At 44.4% G+C, this 21,118-nt stretch overlaps 1 protein-coding gene across 1 annotated transcript; it reads right to left on the reverse strand.

The window, feature by feature from the left end:
* Nucleotides 1-426: 426 nt before the first annotated feature.
* SERPINB1 (serpin family B member 1) lies at nt 427-8,152 on the reverse strand. The gene is made up of 7 exons (XM_036256340.1): nt 8,050-8,152; nt 6,729-6,904; nt 4,640-4,777; nt 4,007-4,124; nt 2,949-3,091; nt 2,698-2,865; nt 427-941 (listed from the first exon to the last, which is right to left on the reverse strand). Exons 2-7 carry the CDS (start codon nt 6,894-6,896, stop codon nt 540-542), a joined length of 1,137 nt encoding a protein of 378 aa, XP_036112233.1. The 5' UTR covers nt 6,897-6,904; nt 8,050-8,152; the 3' UTR covers nt 427-539.
* Between the last annotated feature and the right edge of the window lie 12,966 nt (nt 8,153-21,118).

The following is a 21,118-nucleotide window of genomic DNA, read 5'->3' on the forward strand; positions in this document are numbered from 1 at the left end:
AGACACATCGAGTGGCCGCCACCCACACGACCCAACCAGGGCCGGGGAAAAACTGCAGCCAAGGTACGTGCCCTTAGCGGGAACCAAACCCGGGTCTCTGTGGACCGCAGGCCGATGCTCTAACCACTGAGCCAAACCAGCCAGGGCCAATTGAGTAAGTTTTTAAGTCTCCCTTAAACAATCAGAGGATCTCTGTTGTATGGCTTCCAGAAGTCTATCTGTGAAACAGATTACAGCTTTATAATTTTTCCCATGGCTATCAAGAGAGTATAGCAGTTCCACAGATTACTACATTGTGAAGAATCTCTACATTTGAGTGATGTGTTCAAAAACAATCACTAAAAATTTTCAATATAAAAAAGGAAAAGAGATACCCATGCCAAAGATCATAGGCGTAAACAGCCAACACAGCTGACCTTAGAAAGGAAATAAAACCTTTATTTTGAGATGGTAGTTTTATTACTAAAGATACATAAAAATTATCACCATTGAAAGTGGGGGTAGTGAAGCCCTGAGCTTGGTCTTGTATTTCCAAGACTCTAAGGGGAAGCAAGTCTGCCTAAGAAGAGGATGTTAGTTGAGGGGTTGTGTCGAATGAAGAAAATGAATGGATGGTCAACCACAAAATGTTCCTCTGGCATAAGCATGCAGAAGGCCACAATGCCTGCTGTGGCGGCCGCCGCCTCTGTTCCTTCCTCATTCACTTCTACGAAAGACTTGTGGACAATTTGTGATACAAAAAGATCTCTGGCTCCTGACATGCCAGACAGATCAGCCTTGCTATTAAAGAGATCCTCTACACCCAGGCGGGCCAGGGGAGAGTTGAGGTTGTAGCTGTCTTCCAGCTTGAACCTGGGCAGGTGGACATTGACTTCAACGAGATCCAGATTCTCAGGTTTGGTCCACTCATGCAGTTTTTCCAAAGTCAGCTGTTCCTCAATCTGGAATGAGCATGGGCCAAAGAAGAGGGGAGAACAGTTTCATGTAAGTAAGGTAACAAAGCATTTTGTGTTTGTTTATTTATTTAAATCCTCCCCGAGGATGTTTTTCTATTTTTCTTCAGATAGAGTGGGAGGGAGAGAGAGAGAGAGAGAAATTGAGAGAAAGAGAAACATCAACATGAGAGGGACACGTCGACTGGTTGCCTCCCGCACACCCTGACCATGCAGGGATAAAATGCAACCGAGGTACGTGCCCTTGACCCACGACTGTGTGGTCCACAGGCCGATGACTATTGCTGAGCCAAACCGTCCAGGGCAACAAAGCATTATTTAAAAGAAGAGACTCATAATATAAGTTGCTAATTAGATTCCTTCATGTTTTGTGCCAAAAAAGATTCCATTTGGAGGATTTCATTTTTTTTTCAGCAATTGGTGATAAGAGAACAGAGCTGTGTTCTAAGCCATCAAGGGCCCAACAACAGGAACTTAGGACATTGGATCCATCAGTGATCCGTCCTTCCACCCACCCACCCATCCATCCAGGGCGTCTGAAACCCCTGCCACACTGGAGTCCCAAAACAGCCACAATGGAAGTTATTACATTAACTGCTTGATTAGTGAAAGGAAAATTTAAAAGTTTTCTTCTATTTATTCCACTCCATTTATTCTGAACCCTACCGATAACTGTGGTTATCTGTGAACCTCACAGTGCTGAAGAAACCTCCAATATATTTACCTCCTAGGTAAAAATAGAAAAGGGCTTAGTTCCTGATCTAAAATGGGGGGAGGGTATAATTATACTACCTACTTAGAGCATTGTTGTAAACATGTAACGAGTTAATGTATACAACTCATTTGGCACATTCTAAGAGCTACAAAAATGTCTGCTATTATCATTACTAGTGTAACTACTACTATTGGACCAGAATGGAACCATCATTCCACTTGTTCTACTGATGCTGATTATCCCTTTCATGAGGCTAGAGGATTTCTTTCACACAGAGGAGACATATACGGAAATACAATTAAATAAGGAACACACTGATTTTAATACATACTTCATACATGCAAAAGGCCAATATTAGACCCCTTCCTGATAACAAGTGTGATTACGAAGACGGTAGAAAAAAGCACACAGAAGCCTAAAGACACTAAAGAAAAACCATAAGCTGCACAGTTTTACCTAGTCCTAGCCAAGCAAGAAATGTCACCACCTTTAAATTAATTAAAATACAAACATCATACAAAGTTTATATTGGAATATAGGCTTAGCTTTCAAGCTAATGAGAAACATGAGTCTTTTCTACCATTGTATCTCTCAGAAATGTAATCCATACTTCATACGAATTATGATGAGATTGAGCCATGTAAAATAGCATTTCAAACAAGAGGAAACTATATACTCTGAATGTCCAGGGTTTTTTTTCAATTTAAATTTTCAATGGACAAAACACTTCTAACTTTACTGCACTTTTCTCTAAAGTTCCCTTAAGTGAGTTTCCATGAGCTGCCACTGACCCATGTTCAATAATATAGATCGTTAGATGTCCCCACCACAGCTGTGCAGCGACAGGAGCTGAAAACCTAAACGTAGGGCTTCAGAGTAGCAAACATTGATGGAAGAAATCTCAAAGGGATGACACAGTTTGGGAAGGAAAGTCCAGTAACATCATGACAAGGACCTACCACAGGACATACACACAGGCAGCATCGCTGTGTCAGAAGGAACACGAGGCCTGAGCCCAGGAGCCCTCACCTGCTTCAGACCCGTGGCCTCGTCCTCGATGTCATCTGGCAGCAGGATGACCATGCTGAGCTCCCCGCCTTGGTAAGGCAGTTCCAGCACACGGCACTTAAGCTCCTCGATGTAGCCATATGGAAATTTCTTCTTCTGATACATCATTTTCACTGTTTTTGTGTCTTTCTGGAAAATTGAGAAGACAAGTCACTCACATTATTATCTGCATTCTTTAGAGCAAAGAGTAATTTCATAATTGCGACCCTCACCTTATTCAATCTGAAGGGCGCATCGGTCGTGGCCTTTTCACTGAATTTCTCCTGCCAACTTCCTTTGAAATAGATGGCATTAACCAGCACCAGTTTAGTCATATCATCAACCATGCCTGTAGCCAGCAATTCAGGAATTTTCCCTGAAAGATAAAGCAAGCTCAAAAAAACAACTCACATATCAGAATTCTATATTTCAGCTGACATTTAATCAGCACTAAAATGCAATTCAAATACATTTTTTTATTTAACTTCCATTAACATTTTAAGTTAGGAAAGCTTCCAGGTTGTTTCAACTTTAAATGAACCACCAAAGGGTTTCAGGACTAAAAATAGGAAACTTCCTTGAAGTGTATGAGAAACAATGAGCCTACTTCAGTGAATGGCCATTCTTTTCAGGCACAGAAGTATTCCTTGGTGAAAAGGATTCCGGGCACTAGTAAATACATCACTTGTGCGAATCCTCCAGGTGGAAGCTACTCTCACAGAAGGTGTTAACACACACGCAGCGGGTAGGACCGTGACTCCACTGCAACACGAGTCCCCCTGTGCCCACAGCGGGCGTGAAGAGCCGGGCAGGGGAGGCGGGTCAGCTGGTCCTCGGCCCTTCCTTCAGTGGGGCAGAGAGAGCTGAGGGGACCGCGGGGCACGGCCAGTCCCCCCGCCGCCCTGAGCGCGTCCACAGGGTGTGTGCCGGGTATTCCTGCCACGGCACTTTGTGCCACAAGTGTGACAATATTCTTTTCCGTGATTGGGGCCAGGCCAGGTTTTCCTCAAAGCTTTATCCTTGTGACTCCACATTCAATGTTAGGTTTAATCTTAAATTGTAGATTTGTGAACTTATGGGGAGAAAGTTCAGCTGCTTCAGCGAAATCGTGTGTAAGTTTCCACTTTGAGGAGTTTCCTCAGTGGACAGCTGTGTGGCGCTGGGCAGGGGCAGAGCTGACCCCAGGGCCAGGATGAGGCAGAGGAAAGGGCCGGGGGTCACCTGAAGGTGGGAAGGTGGAGAGAGGACAAGAAGGACCAGGTCAATGAGTGCGTGGGGCCCACTCTCTTACCTTCTGTCTGCCCTTTGACCCACTCGTTGATCACGCGTCTGGCACCTTCAGAGGCGCGCTGGAAGTCCACACTCGCCAGGTCAGCGCCGTACGCCGTCCGAGTTGCAGCTAAGAACTCCTGTTTGAAAAGCAAGGAACCAAATGTCACGGATAACTCCTACTACATGCAGAAATGTTTCCAAAATCCTTCAAAGCAACAGAAATGGTGTTAAAGGCATAAATTTCAATGTAACAAAAAAGTTCTAACCCTTATTCTTTTTGCATTACAGTAAAAAACATGTAACATTAAACTAACCATTGAACCACTTTTAAGGGTACAGTTCAGTAGTTTGGTGGTGTATAAAATTTACCTCTTCTTTTCTATGCTTTGACCAACATGTCCCTATATAAGTATATACTGATTATTCTTGGAACTGAATTATGAAATTCACTTTTGCTGGTCAGTCAGGGTCAGTCTTCCCCTGTGAAGACTATAAAATGAAATCATATCAATTAATGGGGATACTCTCATGTTTTAATTCTATATCATTTTTCTGAATGTTTATAAAAATAAATCTGACTTCTGTGCCTTGGTGTGCTGAAAAGTGTCCTCATGGTCCAGTGAGGTTAAGAACATGAACGTGAAGTACTTACAGGGAGGAAATTGTAGCTTTTTTCTCCGTATAACCTGTTAGCAAGTTTCAAAACGTAGGGAGCTCCACGCTTGTTGATGTCAGCATTCAGACTCTGAAATCTTGAATGAATCTCCTTAACCGCATCAAAATGAAGAGTCTAAAACGAAGAAAACATTCGTGCTGTAACCACTTACTTTGAACCGGTCTCCTTGGCATTGTATCTATCAAACTAAATTAATGTGTTTTTGTTATTAATGATTGATAATTCCCATCCGTTTTATGTAATTCCCAATACTTTATTACCTTTTCATTGGAGGAGAAAGAAAAGAGAATCCAAAATGTATAGCTTTCTGAGACATAATATTTGCATTACAAGCGATTTTGATATCTCTTTTTGTTATATAGTTATATAAACATGAGTGGCTAATGAGCTAAATATTTACAGATGTCTGTTTTTTTTCCCTAAAGAAATGGTCATTTGTATGTTCATATGTAAATTTTGTATCAATTATAGTTCACAGGAATTTCTCAGATAAACAGAAGAATTAAGGACCTTAACTATGCGGGACACAGAGATACTATAACGTGAGCGGTTTCAAATTCACACTATCAGCACCTGTGCCTTATTTAAAAATAAGATCTATAAATTTCACATTCGGTAAAAGTTATTTTCCTTATTACAAATCAAGCATCCCTTTATGGATTTATGATACCTGGGCTGGTTGCTTACTTCAGCACACAAAGAACACACCCACACAATGCACAAAGTCCAGTCACTCACCGAGCTGTGTCATGTTTGCACAGTTGCTATGATTCATCTACTCTAATGGAAATATGGAGGGAACCCCTAAATCTATTCTTGCTGAGGTAATACAGTCCCTGGAACAACCTCAAAATAAAAGGTTGATATTACCCTACAAAGAACAACCAATTAATAACCAGGGGTTAAAAAAATGGGTGGATTTTGGAAAACTTAAAAATGCTTTCATGTCTGTAGTGATCAATATGGTTGGTTTTTCAGAAATTACAGAAATAGAAGCTTTGCGGCTGGATCAGGTCGATAAGTGGAAACCAGGGCTGGGCCTTCCCCAGTTACAGGCACCAGGTAATCTGACCGGTAGGTGAGAAGACCTTCACTTGTGGGACTTCTTTCCCCTGCTTCCGAGGAAAGCCCAGTTCCCCTCTCAGAATTAAACAAAGAACACAGCACAGAAGTGCCCTCCATGCCCATTAGGGCCAGGTGGAAGGCTGGGCATAGCTTCTGCTCCTGCTGTAAGGGTGACCTGCCACACCAACCGAGGCTTGGTTCTGTCCCTGCAGATGCCACACCTCACCTGTCTCCTCTCCGTGCAGGGCCCTGCTGCCCACACAGGCACTTGGTGCCAGCCCAGGGCTCGGCCTCAGGGTACAAATCACAGGGTCACCTGTTCCCTCAAGAAGGTGACACCACCAGCTTCTCCAGTGTGGTGCCTTCCCTACGTGCCCTTTTGTGCGTAAAATATAGACGGGCATTATTTATGAGTGGCGGGTCACATGCAAAACAGAAACTGAACCGTCTTCATCCAGGAGGAGATGCTGTCAAAGGTTTGCCCACTGGAATAGAAACAGCACACGACAGGGGTTTGGGCAGCTTTCTTCACTGCTGTGTCCTCAGCCAAACTAAAAACTGTGCCTGGCACACAGCACATGCTCAGTAAAAACTCAATCATGAATCAAAGCCTCCATAAAAAGGAACTGTTCACCAGGCTGGAGTGACTCAGTGGATGAGCATCATCCCATGGACTGAGAGGTCCCAGTTCGATTCCTGGTCAGGGCACATGCCTGGATGTGGATTGGATCCCAGTAGGGGCCATGCAGGAGGCAGCAGATGGATGTGTCTCTTTCTCATGGAAGTTTCTATCTCTCTCTCTTCCTCTCTCAAAAGTCAATAAAAACATATTTATACTTAAATAATGAATTGCTCTTGAGGCTTTTCTGAAAGTCTGGCCTCATAACGTATGGCTGTGGAACAAAGAATTCAGTTTTTTAAATACCCCATGAAAGCTCAAAGCACAACACTTTAGCGCAGACTCGCCGGGAACCAGACTACTTTGTTTGTTTCTGCTGACCTTGGACATCTGTGCGGCAGTAGCGCCTCTGGCCCCCAGAAAGACCATGGCCAGCGCGGATGAAATGCTGATGGGAGAGATGAAGATGTTTCCAGTAGGGTTCTTCTCATTCAGGGTGCGGAAGAGGTCCAGTGCAAACCGGGTGTTTGCCACACTTAGCTGCTCCATGGTGAGGGCTGCAACGCAGAACAGAGGCCCATGCACCCCAGAAAATTAGGCAATGAAATTTCTCCATGTCTTCCTCACCCTGAAACACCCTGGAACTTGCACTTCTTTTCTTTACACAGGAGGCAGGAACACTGTCTCAGGAGCACAAAGGTGGGAACTAGGGAGAAGCGGCCGAGGACCCACCGGAGACCCAGGTGCAGGACCCAGGTATACTAAAGGGCCCCGACCTGGCGGACATAGCAGCCAGGACTGGCCCTTTCCTACCAAGTTTGGGAGATCACTGATTGCCCACCTTTACCTGAAACAAGAATGTTTCTATTAAAAAACCATAGCTACCTACTTTGCATTAAAGCAAATGGCAGCAAAGTGACATAATTGTCTTCATTTTCAGGATACAGTTGCTAATGTTTCGAGAGGTTAAGGGGCCCAAGTCTTACAGCTGGGAGAGAATAGGAGAGTTTGAAAAGCCAGCACAGGTCCCAGGGTCAGATGGTGCAGCCCACCTGGGGAAGGTGACAAGCATCCTCTGTGACATGCCCTGGGGGTGAGGGTGACCAGGCCTCCACCTCAGCTCAGCAGCCCCCTTAGGAATCCTGACTCCTCTCAGAGCCTTCGTTTCCCACACACTGGCCAGGAAGAACTACTTGTGCTGTTTGCTTCTCGTGTAATACATTGAATTATTACTGTTGTCCTCGGAAAGGAATCTCTGGGGTCCCTCCCTCCCTCCCTCCCTATGCAGCAATGAGAAGCGATTCTTCTGGGGCTTCCTAGAATCTGTCACAAACAGCTGTGGGCGGAAGGGAGTTCCCGAAGGAAGGAAAACATTCCCATCTCAGGCTTCAGCTCTGGTTTCAGACACAAAGCTCTCCCTTCCCTCCCTGGCAGGCTGGCAGTCCTGGGGCCCCGGTCGTGGGGCAGGTGAACCGGGTCGCCCCGGGGGTGTGGCTCACGGCCTTGGGCTGGGGCCCCTGAGGCTCAGGTGGGCAGCGCAGGGCGCAGTCCCCGGGAACCGGCAGCTGCTGAGGTGACTCCGGGCCACGGAGGGCCAGGGAGGTGCAGGGCGGAGGAGGCTCTCAGATCCAGGCCCTGGGCCGCCCTCCCCTGCCGGCCCGCTCAGTCCCACTTTCCTAGCGGGCCCCATGCTCGGCCTTACCCGCTGCTTGCTGCCTGGGCGGGAGCCTGAGTCTGGCACAGAGGGCAGAGCAAGGAATGTCCTATATAGTGGAGGAAGTGGAGGGCAGCTGCCCTGGCATCAGCGGGCGGGGGAAGGCAAAGGGGCGGGAGGGGCAGAAAAAGGGGCGGGGGGAGGGTGATTAGAGAAAAAAGGGGCGGGCACACAATGGGCCCTCCCCCTAAGTAACTTCCTAGGCTCTGGGCATTGTCATGTAGAAGCCAGTTGAGGGTGGACTCCCTGCAGTGGCCCTCAGGAGATTCGCACCTTTTTGAATCTAGGCAACCTGACATCTCAGGCAAGGAATTGATGGCCTCGTTCTTGCCTAGCTGTGCATGACTTGAGGTGACATAATGTGTCACCTGTTATAGGCAAACTAGTCCCTTCTGAATCTCATCTATATACTCCAAATTCTGGTTTTTGTTTGTTTCTGTGATGGAAGAGGCGGTGTAGGGACCTGGAGGATAAGAAAAGACAATCAGACTGTCAGCTGATGATCACCGGCATCAATACAACACCAACAGGAATCCCTATTTCCGGTGTGGGGAAGCAGGAGATTTTGTTCAGTCAAACAATTCAGTTGTGATACAGCACAGGGTGAGAACAGCCCTGCTGTCAACAGCTCAGTAGTGTTACAGCTCACATATAAATCAGCTGTGCAAGGTGGTCGCCTCTGGCAGCCAGCGGGCTCTGCTCCGTTCTGCTCCAGTCCAGTGTCTTCTGTTTCTTCAGGAAACACAGGCTTGGTGCAAAGGGAAAGTGGCTCCCAGAGCCAGAAAGAACCTGCCTTATGTAGTGAGGAGTCACTACTGCTTATCTCTAATTGATCCATCCTCAGGCAGAGGAAGATCTACAACCTCACAGCTTGATTGCTCCAAAAATCACTGTGCTGATTGGTCAGAATGGAGCGGCTCTGATTGGTTAGTGAAAATGCTGATGAGGATATAGGTGCAGAGGTCCAATTGCATGAGGACAGCCTCAGTCCCACTGGTTGAAATGGGATTCCAGGAACTCCTCTGCAGGGGCTGGCTCAGCTGCAGGAACACAGTGCAGGTAGGCAGTCCAGTGTGCAAGGCAGTAGTTCAGTGCAGGCTTCTATCTGAGTGAGAGGCCTGTGTGTAAAAATGACTGCTAGACTCTAGACCAGAGGTTCTCAACCTGGGGGTCAAATGACCCTTTCACAGGGGTCGCCAAAGACATAACAGTAACAAAATTACAATTATGAAGTAGCAACAAAAATAATGTAATGGTTGGGGGTCACCACAACATGAGGAATTGTATTAAAGGGTCGAGGCATTAGTAAGGTTGAGAACCACTGCTCTAGATATATTGTTGTGTTGCTTTCATTTATTTTTTTATATTTAATTTAATTAATTTATTTATTTTTAATTAATTTTTGTTACAGTTGTTTCTCCTTTTTCCCCCACTGATCCCCCCTTCCCCCTCCCTCCATGCCCTGTCTCCAGTTTGTTGACCATATCCACTGTTCATGCATACATGCATATAAGATCTGTGGTTTATCTCTCCCCCACCACCACCTCTCCTGGGGATTGTCAGTCTGTACCCCACTTCCATGTCTCTGGGACTACCCCAGTCCTCAGACTGTTATGTTCATTATATTCCACAAATAAGTGAGATCATATGATACTTGTCTTTCTCTGTTTGGCTTGTTTCACTTAGGATGATACTTTCCAGGTCCCTGCATGTAGTCTCAAAGGATAAGAGATCTTTCTTTCTTACAGCTGCGTAGTACTCCATTGTGTATATGTACCACTGCTTTTTTATCCATTTGTCTACTGATGGACACTTGGGTTGTTTCCAGATCTTAGCTCTTGTAAATAGTGCTGCTACAAACATGGGGGTACATATATTCTTTCTGATTGGTGTTTCAGGCTTCTTAGGGTATATTCCTAGAAGTGGGATCACTGGGTCAAATGGAAGTTCAATTTTTAAATTTTTGAGGTAACACCATATTGTTTTCCATAGTGGCTGCACCAGTCTGCATTCCCACCAGCAGTGTACTAGAGTCCCCTTTTCTCCACACGCTCGCCAACACTTGTTGTATGATGATTTGTTGATGGTGGCCATTCTGACAGGTGTGAGGTGATAGCTCATTGTTGTTTTAATTTGCATCTCTCTGATGATTAGTGATGATGAGCATTTCTTCATATGTCTCTTAGCCATTTGTATGTCCTGTTTGGAGAGGTGTCTATTCAGCTCCTCTGCCCATTTTCTAATTGGGTTCTTTGTCTTCCTTTTGTTGAGTTGTATGAGCACTCTATATATATTGGAAATTAATCCCTTATCTGATATATCATTGGCAGTTATGCTCTCCCATACAGTGGGTAGCCTTTCCGTTCTGATGATTGTATCTTTCGCTGTGCAGAAGCTTTTGAGTTTGATGTAGCCCCATGTGTTCATTTTCTCCTTTGTTTCTATTGCCTTAGGTGATGTATCAGTGACAATTCTGCTGTGTATGATGTCTGAAATTTTGTTGCCTACAGTTTCTTCTAGAATTTTACGGATTCATGAGTCACATTTAAGTCTTTTATACATTTTGAGTTTATTCTTGTGTAGGGTGTAAGTTGATGGTCTAGTTTCATTTTTCTGCATGTAGCTATCCAATTTTCCCAGCACCATTTATTGAAGAGGCTATCCTTACTCCACTATATGCTCTTGTCACCTTTGTCAAATATTAATTGAGCATATTGCCTTGGGTCCATTTCTGGGTTCTCTGTTCTGTTCCACTGGTTTATATTCCTGTTTTTGTGCCAGTACCAGGCTGTTTTGATTACGGTGGCTTTGTAGTATAACCGGAAATCTGGTAATGTGATCCCTCCAACTTTGTTCTTCCTTTTCAAGATTGCTATGGCTATTCGAGGTCTTTTTTGGTTCCATATGAACTTTTGAAGTACTTGTTCTAATTCTGTGAAGTATGCCATTGGAATTTTGATGGGGATTGCATTGAAACTATAGATTGCTTTGGGTAATATGGACATTTTAATGATGTTAATTCTCCCAATCAATGCACAGGGTATGTGCTTCCACTTTTTTATATCTTCCTCTATTTCTTTTTTCAATGACCTGTAGTTTTCTGTGAATAGGTCCTCTATTTCTTTGGTTAAGTTAATATCTAGGTGTCTTAATTTTTTTGCCACAATGGTAAATGGGATTTTTTTCTTAGTTTCTCTTCCTGTGAGTTCATCCTTGGTGTATAAGAATGCCATCGATTTCTTGACATTAATTTTGTATCCTGCTACTTTGCCAAATTCATTGATTAAGTCTAGTAAATTTTTGATGGAGTCTTCGGGGTTATTTACGTATAGTATCATGTCATCTGCAAATAATGACATTTTTACTTCCTCCTTTCCAATTTGGATCCCTTTTATTTTTTCTTCATGATGATTGCTGTGGCTAAGACTTCCAGTACTATGTGAAATAAGAGTGGCGAAAGTGGGCATCCTTGCCTTGTTCCTGTTCTTAAGGAAAATGCTTTTAGTTTTTGCCCATTAAGTATGATGTTGGCTGTAGGTCTTTTATATATGGCCTTTATTATGTCTAGATCTGATCCCTCTATTCCCACATTGCTGAGCGTTTTTACAGAAATGGATGCTGGATTTTGTTGAAGGCTTTTTCGGCATGTGATATGATCATGTGGTTTTAATTATTCATTTTATTTATGTGGTGTATCACGTTTATTGATTTGCGAATATTGTACCAGCCTTGCATCCCTGGGATGAATCGCACTTGGTCATGGTGGATAATTTTTTTGGCGTATTGCTGGAGCCGATTTGCTAGTATTTTGTACAGGATTTTGGCATCTATGTTCATCAGGGATATTGGCCTGTAGTTTTCTGTCTTTGTAGTGTCTTTTTTTGGTTTTGGAATTAGAATTATGCTGGCTTCATAAAATGAGTTTGGAAGTCTTCCTTCTTCTTGAATTTTTTGAAATAGTTTGAGGAGAATTGGTGTTAGTTCTTCTTTGAATGTTCAGTAAAACTCCCCTGTGAAACCATCCGGGCCTGGGCTTTTGTTTGCTGGGAGAGTCTTGATTACATCTTCAATTTCTTCTGTTGTTATTAGTCAGTTCAATTTTTCTATCTCTTCCTGGTCCAGTTTTGGGAGACTATGTGTTTCTAGAAATTTGTCCATTTCACATAGATTGTCGAATTTGTTGCCATATAATTGTTCATAGTAGTTGTTAACGATCTTTTGTATTTCTGTGGTGTCAGTTTTTACTTCTCCTCTTTCATTTCTGATTTTGTGTATTTGGGTTCTCTCTCTTTGTTTCTTGGTGAGTCTAGCTAAGGGTCCATCAATCTTGTTTATCTTTTCGAAAAACCAGCTCTTTTTTTCATTGATCCTTTGAATTGTTTTTTTGGTCTGTATGTTGTTTATTTCTGCTCTGATCTTTACTATTTTCTTCCTTCTACTTGCTCTGGGGTTTTCTTTTTGTTTTCTCTCTAGTTCCTTAAGTTGTGAGGTTAGATAGTCTATTAGAGATTTTTCTTGTTTTTTTGAGGTAGGCCTGTAGTGCTATAAACTTCCCTCTCAGAACTGCTTTCGCTGCATCCCATAGAGGTTGTGTTGTTGTGGCTTCATTTTCATTGGTTTCCAGGAAGTTTTTAATTTCTTCCTTAATCTCCTCGGTGACCCATTCATTGTTTAATAACATTTTATTTAGCTTCCATGTGTTCAAATGTCTTTGCATGTTCTTGTTGCGATTGATTTCTAGTTTCATGCCATTGTGATCTGAGAAGATGCTTGATATGATTCCAGCCTTCTTGAACTTGTAGTGACTTAGTTTGTGCCCTAACACGTGGTCTATCTTTGAGAATGTCCCATGTGCACTTGAAAAGATGGTGAATTCTGTAGTTTTGGGGTGTAATTCTCTGTAGATATCTATTAAATACATTTAGTCTAGTGCTTCATTTAGAGTCTCTGTTTCCTTGCTAATTTTTTGTCTAGAGGATCTATCCCGTGATGTCAGTGGGGTGTTGAAGTCCCCTGCTATGATTGTATTGCTATCGATTTCTCCTTTGAAGTCCTCCAGAAGATTTTTAATATATTTTGGTGCTCCTATATTGGGTGCATATATGTTTATCAAGGTTATATCTTCCTGTTGGATAGATCCTTTCAATATTATGTAGTGGCCTTCTTTGTCTCTAGTTATGGCCTTCATTTTGAAGTCTATTTTATCAGATATGAGTATTGCTACCCCAGCTTTTTTTTCCTTTTTGTTTGCTTGGAAGATTTTTTTCCATCTCTTCACTTTCAATCTATGTGAGTTTTTTGTTGTGCTGTGGCTCTCTTGTAAACAACATATAGATGAGTCATGCTTTCCTATCCAATCAACTACTCTGTGTCTTTTTATGGGAGCATTCAATCCATTTACATTTAAGGTGATTATTGATATGTACTTATTTATTGCCATTTTTGTTTAATGTGGTTCTATTTTTCTTCCCATTTCTCCTGCTAATTACAGCAGTCCTTTTACCATTTCTTGCAGTGCTGGTTTGGTGCTAATGTATTCCCTTAGCGTTTTTTTGTCTGGGAAGCTCTTTATTTGACCTTCCATTTTGAATGATAGCCTTCCTGGGTAGAGTAGTCTTGGATTCAGATCCTTTTTTTTTTTTTCATGACCTTGATTACTTCATGGCATTCCCTTCTGGCCTGTAGTGTTTCTTGTGAGAAGTCAGCTGAGAGCCTTATGAGATTTCCTTTGTAGCTAACCTGTTGCTTATCTCTTGCTGCTTTTAGGATTCTCTCTTTGTCTTTAATTTTTGGCAGTTTGATTACTATGTGTCTTGGTGTGGGCTTGTTTGGGTTCTTCTTATTTCGGGCTCTCTGTGCTTCTTAAACTTGAATGCCTTCTTCCTTCACCAAATTAGGGAAGTTTTCTGTCACTATTTCTTTGAATATATTCTCTAACCCTTGCTCATTTTCTTCTTCTTCGGGGACTCCTATCATACGAATATTATTACGTTTCCAGTTGTCCTACAGTTCTCTTAAGCTGTCTTCCTGTTTTTTAATTGTTTTTTTCCTTTTGGTTTTCTGATTGGTTGATTTTTTCTACCCTGTCTTCTAATTCACTGATCCGGTCTTCAGCTTCCTCTACTCTGCTTTTTAGACCTTCCAATGTGTTTTTCATTTCTGATATGTCATTTTTAATTTCCAACTGGTTGATTTTCAACATTTCTGTGTCTTTACTAATGGTGCTCATGTCCTTACAGATTCTGTTGAGCTTCCTCAAGATCATGGCTCTGAATTCTAGTTCTGTTATCTTGCTTAACTGCACCTCATTTATCTCATTTTCGGTAGAGGTCTCTTGTTCTTTCATTTGGCTTTTGTTTCCACGTTTCAGCATTTTGGCTATCACAGTGGGCTTTGGAGTCTGCCAAATTTTCCCTGTGGGTGTTTGTGTTCTGCTGTTTGTGGCTCCCTCTCCTGGGTTTGGATGAGGCAGGAAGGACCCGCTTTAAACACCACTGTCAAGTATTAACTTTCTTTCTTAGAGTTGCTAGCTCAGGGAATGGTAGTTATCCACTAGCTTTTTCCCCTGGAGGCTATTAGTAGCAGTCACCTGAAAAACTTTGGTTTCTGAGTTGCCTGAAAAATTCCCTCAGGTGCTCAGTGAAAGAGTATTTCTGGATGGTGGGGCAGATGCTGGTTGTTAATGGGCCTCAATTAGCATTTCAATGGCCAGCAGGTGGGGTTGAATCTCCGAGGGAGGGGCCGCAGCTCTCCCCAGGGCCCTGGGAAGGAGTAAGATGACCACAGTCCTGCGTGGCTGCACTCAGCAAAAGCTCTGAGCACCCTCCAAATCCCGAGTGTCCCCACACAGTTCCAGTCCAGTCTGCCTTTGCTCTGCCGGAGCCCAAGGTGAGTGGCTGCTGCCAATTTAGCCTCTGTCGGGGCTCTGCATCATGGAGCCGCCTGGGACTTTAACCCGAGAGCGCTGCTCCCAGCTAAGGGCGGCCAAGTTCGCAGGACTCGGCCGCAGTCACGGACGCAGCCGAGGTGGCAGCAGCTTCCAGCCGAGTCCCCTGGTCCCAGCCGAGTCCCCTGGTCCCAGCCCAGGCCGCTGCGGACCGTGGGCTCCTGGCCCCCTCTCGCATCCTCACAAACCCACCAGAATTGAGTCAGTGTCCCTGGTTATGTGGTCCTCCAGGCTGCCTTTCGGTTGCCACTTTCTGACGATTTGTCTTTATTTTCGTTGTAAATCCAGTTTGGTCCCGGGAGATGGTCTGTGTAGCTCCATTCACTCCGCCGCCATTTTTTTTTCCCTCCTTGTTGTGTTGCTTTTAAATTTGAGTCCTGTCAGCCACTGGGAGCCCATTCTAGCAGGTCTTCTTTTTCAGGGTCCACACTTGGGAGCCAACAAAGTGGGAAAGGCTGTAGAATTGGAGGCCTGCCTTTGGGTACATTGTCTCAGATGTTGCCCCCCTTTGGGGTGCTGGCCTACATCAACTGTCCTGAGGCTGCCTTTTCATTCCCTTAATGATCAGCTTTTGCCCAACTAAAGTTCTTAATTTTCACTTGGTTCTATTTACATCAAAAAAGTCCTAAAGCCTAGGAATGGAGCTAACAGAAAAATATGTGAGTGTGAACTGTTAAGAAACCATTCTCCCCACAAGTACATGAAGATATATTCTTACATTATCTTCTAAAACCTTTATTGTTTTGCTTTGATAATACACCTTGTTCAGGTTTAATGTAGAACATTTTTTTCCCTTTCTTTTTTTATTAGCGAAAGGGAGAGAGGGAAGAAGAGAGAGAGAGAAACATCGATGTGAGAGAGACACATCAAATGGTTGCCACATCAAATGGTCGCCACCCACATGACCCGGTCGGGGACAATTTGCAACTGAGGTACGTGCCCTTAGCAGGAACCAAACCAGGGTCTCTCTGGACTGCAGGCCAATGCTCTAACCACTGAGCCAATTCTTCAGGGCTAATGCAGAAATTCTTTAAATCTTTTGTTGGATTTATTCCTGGTCATTTGAACATTTTGATATTGTTATAAATGCTTTCTAAAACATTTTTAAAAACTTTTTATTTCATAGAAATACAAATTAGCTGTGTAAATTATGTATGTAACAAGCAACACTTTCTTAGTGCATTTTAAAATTCTAATAATTTAGACTTCAGATGAAAATATTCATCTGAAATATATTTATGGCTTGCTCTTTCAAATTATTACATATTTACATTTCTTGAATTACCATATCAGCTAAGATCTTCATTAAATTTAGAATAAAGTGACGGCAACTGTAGGGTTGGGAATTTGATGGATGAACAAAATGAAACCTTGAAATATGCATTCCCGAAGCCTGGCCAGCCAAAGACAAAGGTTGTGTGAGAAACATCGGGTTGGAAAGCCGCCCACCAAGGGAGTGAATGTGTAGCCAGAACAGTAAGCAAGCAGGGTCAGCAGAGATGCTATCTCAAGGACATGATTACCTAATGCACACCATAACCAAAGGAACTGCTTTGCAAAGGAATCAAGCTGCATCCAGAGATCAGGAGCATTTGCTCCCTTTCAGTGCTCCCCCTCACTCCAAGCCATGTCTCCATGTAGTTCATTGCATTTCAATGACCCCAGAAGGCTGAGATTCAGCAGGTGGCGCACAATGTAGGGCACAAATACACACACCAAAGTGACTGAAATACCCAGGGACATTTTCGATGTGACCAGTAAGTAATGGTAAGCAAAAGGGTATTATAAAGGGAACTAGAGATCCAGATCAAAAGTAAAATTTTCTGGGTTTATCTCATCTTGAGTCATGGCACCCAGCTTGGGATAGCTGCCAGCATACCAGCATAGTGACCATGAGGGGATTTCCAGTAAGACAGCTACGGTCGGGACTTTCTAAAGGTCAGCAACTTTACCTATAAGTCTTATGCCAGCTGCTGAAACCAGCTCAATGCTCCATATCGAGCAACAGCTCTTGCAGCTTTTGGGAGAAGTGCAAGAGCACTGCCCATGGCTCCCTAGGAGGGTACATTTGATTCTGACAGGTGGTTCAAAGTGGGAGAAACATTTAGGGTGTGCTAAGATTTGGGGCACAATCTCTCCACCTCCACTCTTCTCTTATGGGGACTGGTATAACAGCATTGCAGCCGTTAACTAAGGAAATGAGTCCTAGCAGTGTGATGGCTCCAATTTCCCCTTTGGAGCAGACTCAGAACCAGCCCCCCCCCCCCCCATTGTCATCAAAGGAGGAAGACTTGCCTTGGCCTCCTCCACCTCTTACGGAAGATCCCTCAGCATCTGAATGCGCAGCTATGGAGGGCTGCTCTAGAGAAGCTGGGAAAGCTGGAGATTATCGGGAAGGAAGGAAGGAAGGGAGGAAGGGAGGAAGGGAGGAAGGGAGGAAGGGAGGAAGGGAGGAAAGAAAGAAAGAGAAAGAAAGAAAGAAAGAAAGAAAGAAAGAAAGAAAGAAAGAAAGAAAAGAAAGAAAGAAAGAAAGAAAAGCAGAGTAGTTTTATCTTAAAGGAAAACTGTCTGGTTATGGTAGAATATGAAAGAAAGTAGTACAAGCTAAGCTTGAGGGTGTGTAGTAAGTTGTAGAAGGCTTGGGGAAGTGCACTTTATCGGCCTTGGTTTACAATGCCTGCAAATACGGGGTTTAAAGAGACAATGAAATATGTTGAAATTTTGACCATATTAGATCAACTTTAATGAATTTATTCACAAGAGGGGAAAAAGACTGATTAATCTTTTACTGTAAAATATTCCTGTTCAATTGAGCTCCTACTGGAATTTATAGACTTTTACCCAAGGGAAAAATGGGTTTAGTGATGGACGATCCAGTTCAGCAATGAAAGGAATAGGAGTGATGCCAGGGGTAACTGACTCAGATTATGAAGGAGAGGTTAAGTGTTGCTTAAGGCAGTAGGCTTTCATGTATTAACGCCTGAGCCCAAATAGCTCAACTCCTTTTGTTACCATACTGCGTCCCTGGATCCACCTGCACAGAAGGAAGAAATGCCGGGTTTGGGAGCCCTGGTCAGTGTGATGTTTTCTGGATGGCTGCTATTAACCCAGGGAAGTCCTTGCTCTGTGTGAAATACAAGGGCAACTGTTTTCAGGATCAGTAGATACAGGGGCAGACATTTCTATTATAACAGCGAGGAAGGGCCTGAGAAATGGCCTAAAGCCCCAGTACCCCTGTTAGTGACAGGAGAGGGAGGAACTCAAGCCCCTCAAGAAAGTACTCACTCCCTTTCCTGGATAGGTCCAGGTGGACAAAAAGGATGGATTCAACCTTATGTCATGGAATCTCTCCTACATTTGTGGGGATGGATCTCCTCTCTCAATGGGGAATGATTATTCAAACTCAGCCTTTAGGCTAAGCGTCACTGGTAAAATTCCCATCCTCTCATAGGCCTGGAAAACAACAGAGCCAGTATGGGTTGACCAGTGGCCCTTAAAAGGGGAAAAATTACTAAAAGAACAATTGGAAGCAGGTCATATAGAACCTTCAATTGTGGCAGAAATTCGGTCGTTGGGAAGAGACAGGCTGCACACACTGGGAGGGTTAGAAAAGGGCTGTTTAATGCACACCGGTGCTGTCCCAGCAAAGTCACCTCCAAAGGCTGAGCCCTGAGCCTGAGTTCCAGCCACCTTTCCTATATGATGAGCCTCCAAGCATTTGCAGGGTTTCAAGTTCCACTATACTTTAGGGGGTTGGCAGATGTACGAGAATTACAAAAGCCAGGGCCGTGCCTTCTCATCCTTCCTCTTGATTCCCAAGCTGCTCCCAGCAGACTTAGAGAATATCTTGGACAGGGAGTTCCCTTAGTGCCACATGAGGAAGAGGGGCGAAGACACTTCTGACTGCTTTGTGCTGAAATAGGGGCATTGAAGGGGAGGGATGCCGCAACCAGGGTTCTTCAAGGTCCAGAGGAGAGTAGTTGGGGGTCCTTATTTGAAGCATCAGTTGAGCTTTATAGTTTCTAAGCGAGAAGAAATGAAATGGGTTAGCATGTTGAGAATACAAGGACCAAACAGAAGCGCTATAAATAGCATTAAGAGAGGACCAGCTAATGGGAGTAACCAACTGCTCAGTTCCATATGTTACTCCAGGAACTCCAAGAGTCTGATAATTCTCGTTGTTTGTGATTTGTTCTTTTAACTTCTGGGCCATGTCTCTAACTATTCTGGATTCACATAAAAGCAACATTCCTCTTTTAAGAAGAGGCATATTCCTTCGTTTTTAGCAAACAGTAGGTCTAACCTACTTTTTGTAATACTACTGCTGCTAAGGAATCTACTTGATCCTGTAAGGTTACTAAGGGTACAGAGTCCAGTGCTGGGATCAGTCCAGCAGGTGATGACCCTCGATTCTACTGACGGAGTCCTCAGGCACTCGCTGTAGACTGATCAGCAGGTTTCTCTGTCCTCTTAAGGGTGACCTGCAGAGGAATGTTCTGGCTGGTGGTCACTCTAGGCAGGTTGGTTGTCATATGGCAGTGAGCTGCCTTCACCCATGAGTGGTGGATCTAGGTATTCAGACCTGCAAACTTGAGAGCAAGGGTCCTTTCCAGGTTGGTTTGAGGGGTTCCCTTTCTCAGTCTTTTATCCAGACTTGTCCCCTGGTCTGTGGGGTATACCGTAATACCCAGGGAAATGGGTATTCTATCAGTTACCCGCTAATGTACCTCCAGAAAGGTTTCTTGACATAGTTTTGCCATAGTCTGCTTAAGGGTTCAATTCATGTGTTCTACTTTCCCTGAGCTCATGGCTGGAAGGCCTTGTGCAAATTTCATTCAACGCCTAGAGTTTTAGCGCCCTGCTGTACTGTTTCTGCTACAAAGGCTGGGCCATGCCTGATCCTAATGTCAATGGCATTCCGTACCTCAGGATGATGTCTCTCAGTAGAGCTTTGCTTACTTCTCTTGCCTTTTCCATACATGCGGGGTAAGCTTCAACCAGCCCGAGAAAGTACAGGTGAAAACCAGGAGATATTTATTTCCTCTACTGGGTTTGATTTCTGAGAAGTCTCCCTCTAGATCTTGAAATGGTGCTTGGCCACTGTGCTGGATCCCGGTGGAGCCTGTGGGGACTTGTCTGGCATTGTTTTGAGCACAGAGGAGTCAGCACTGGGGACCAAGGCACAAAGGGATAGAAGTCTAGCAATCAGGTAGTACTGGCTTAATAAGGCTTCTAGGAAAGTTTTTTTCCCCAGATGGGTGACTTCACATTGTTGGAGGACTAACCGTTGGGCTCACTGTTCTGGCGCGTTTATTCTGTGGTCTGGGCGTATTCACCATCCTTCCTTCATTATATTTCCTCCCTCCTGTTGTGTCCATTCTTCTTCCTGGGCCATGTGCAGTCCCAGGAGAAGACTGCCACACCGCCCTCACGACTCCGAGAGCAGTCGCTCCCAGGATCCCCAAGGACCCCCAGCACACCAGCCTGTGGGATCTTAAAGTCTTGGAGCTGGTCCACATGGAGGCAGCGGCCACCCATGCAGGCCTGTGAATGCGCACATGGGGTGTCATCGGCCCATGGTGAATGCTTAGGCTGGCACATGGCATGACCATTGAGGCCCAGAGCACCAGAGGGTAGCACAGGGCAGAGGCAGCTGTGGACAGTAGTGTGAGTCAGGCCCAAAGGTCAGCTGGCACTGGTGGTTGCATCATAATCTTTGCCAGGGAAAGTCACGGTAGGTGCAGGAGAACTCCTGTCTTGTCTAAGACACCGTGCCCATGACCATTGTCAGGAAGTCCGGAGATGAAGCGGTACTGCTGGGGACCAGGTTCCTCGGGATCCACTTGAACACTGCAGGGGACCAGGCTCCTCAGGATCCAAGTGAACACTGCAGGGGACCAGGCTCTTCGGGATCCAAATGAGCACTGCAGGGGACCAGGCTCCTCAGGATCCATGTGAGCACTGCAGGGGACCAGGCTCCTCGGGATCCACGTGAGCACAGCAGGGGATCAGGCTCCTCGGAATTCACGTGAGCACAGCAGGGGCACCAGGCTCCTCAGGATCCATGTGAGCACTGCAGGGGATCAGGCTCATCGGGATCCAAGTGAACAC

Source organism: Molossus molossus, unplaced genomic scaffold (genome assembly GCF_014108415.1).
Source record: "Molossus molossus isolate mMolMol1 unplaced genomic scaffold, mMolMol1.p scaffold_m16_p_12, whole genome shotgun sequence".
Taxonomy (NCBI): Eukaryota; Metazoa; Chordata; class Mammalia; order Chiroptera; family Molossidae; genus Molossus; species Molossus molossus.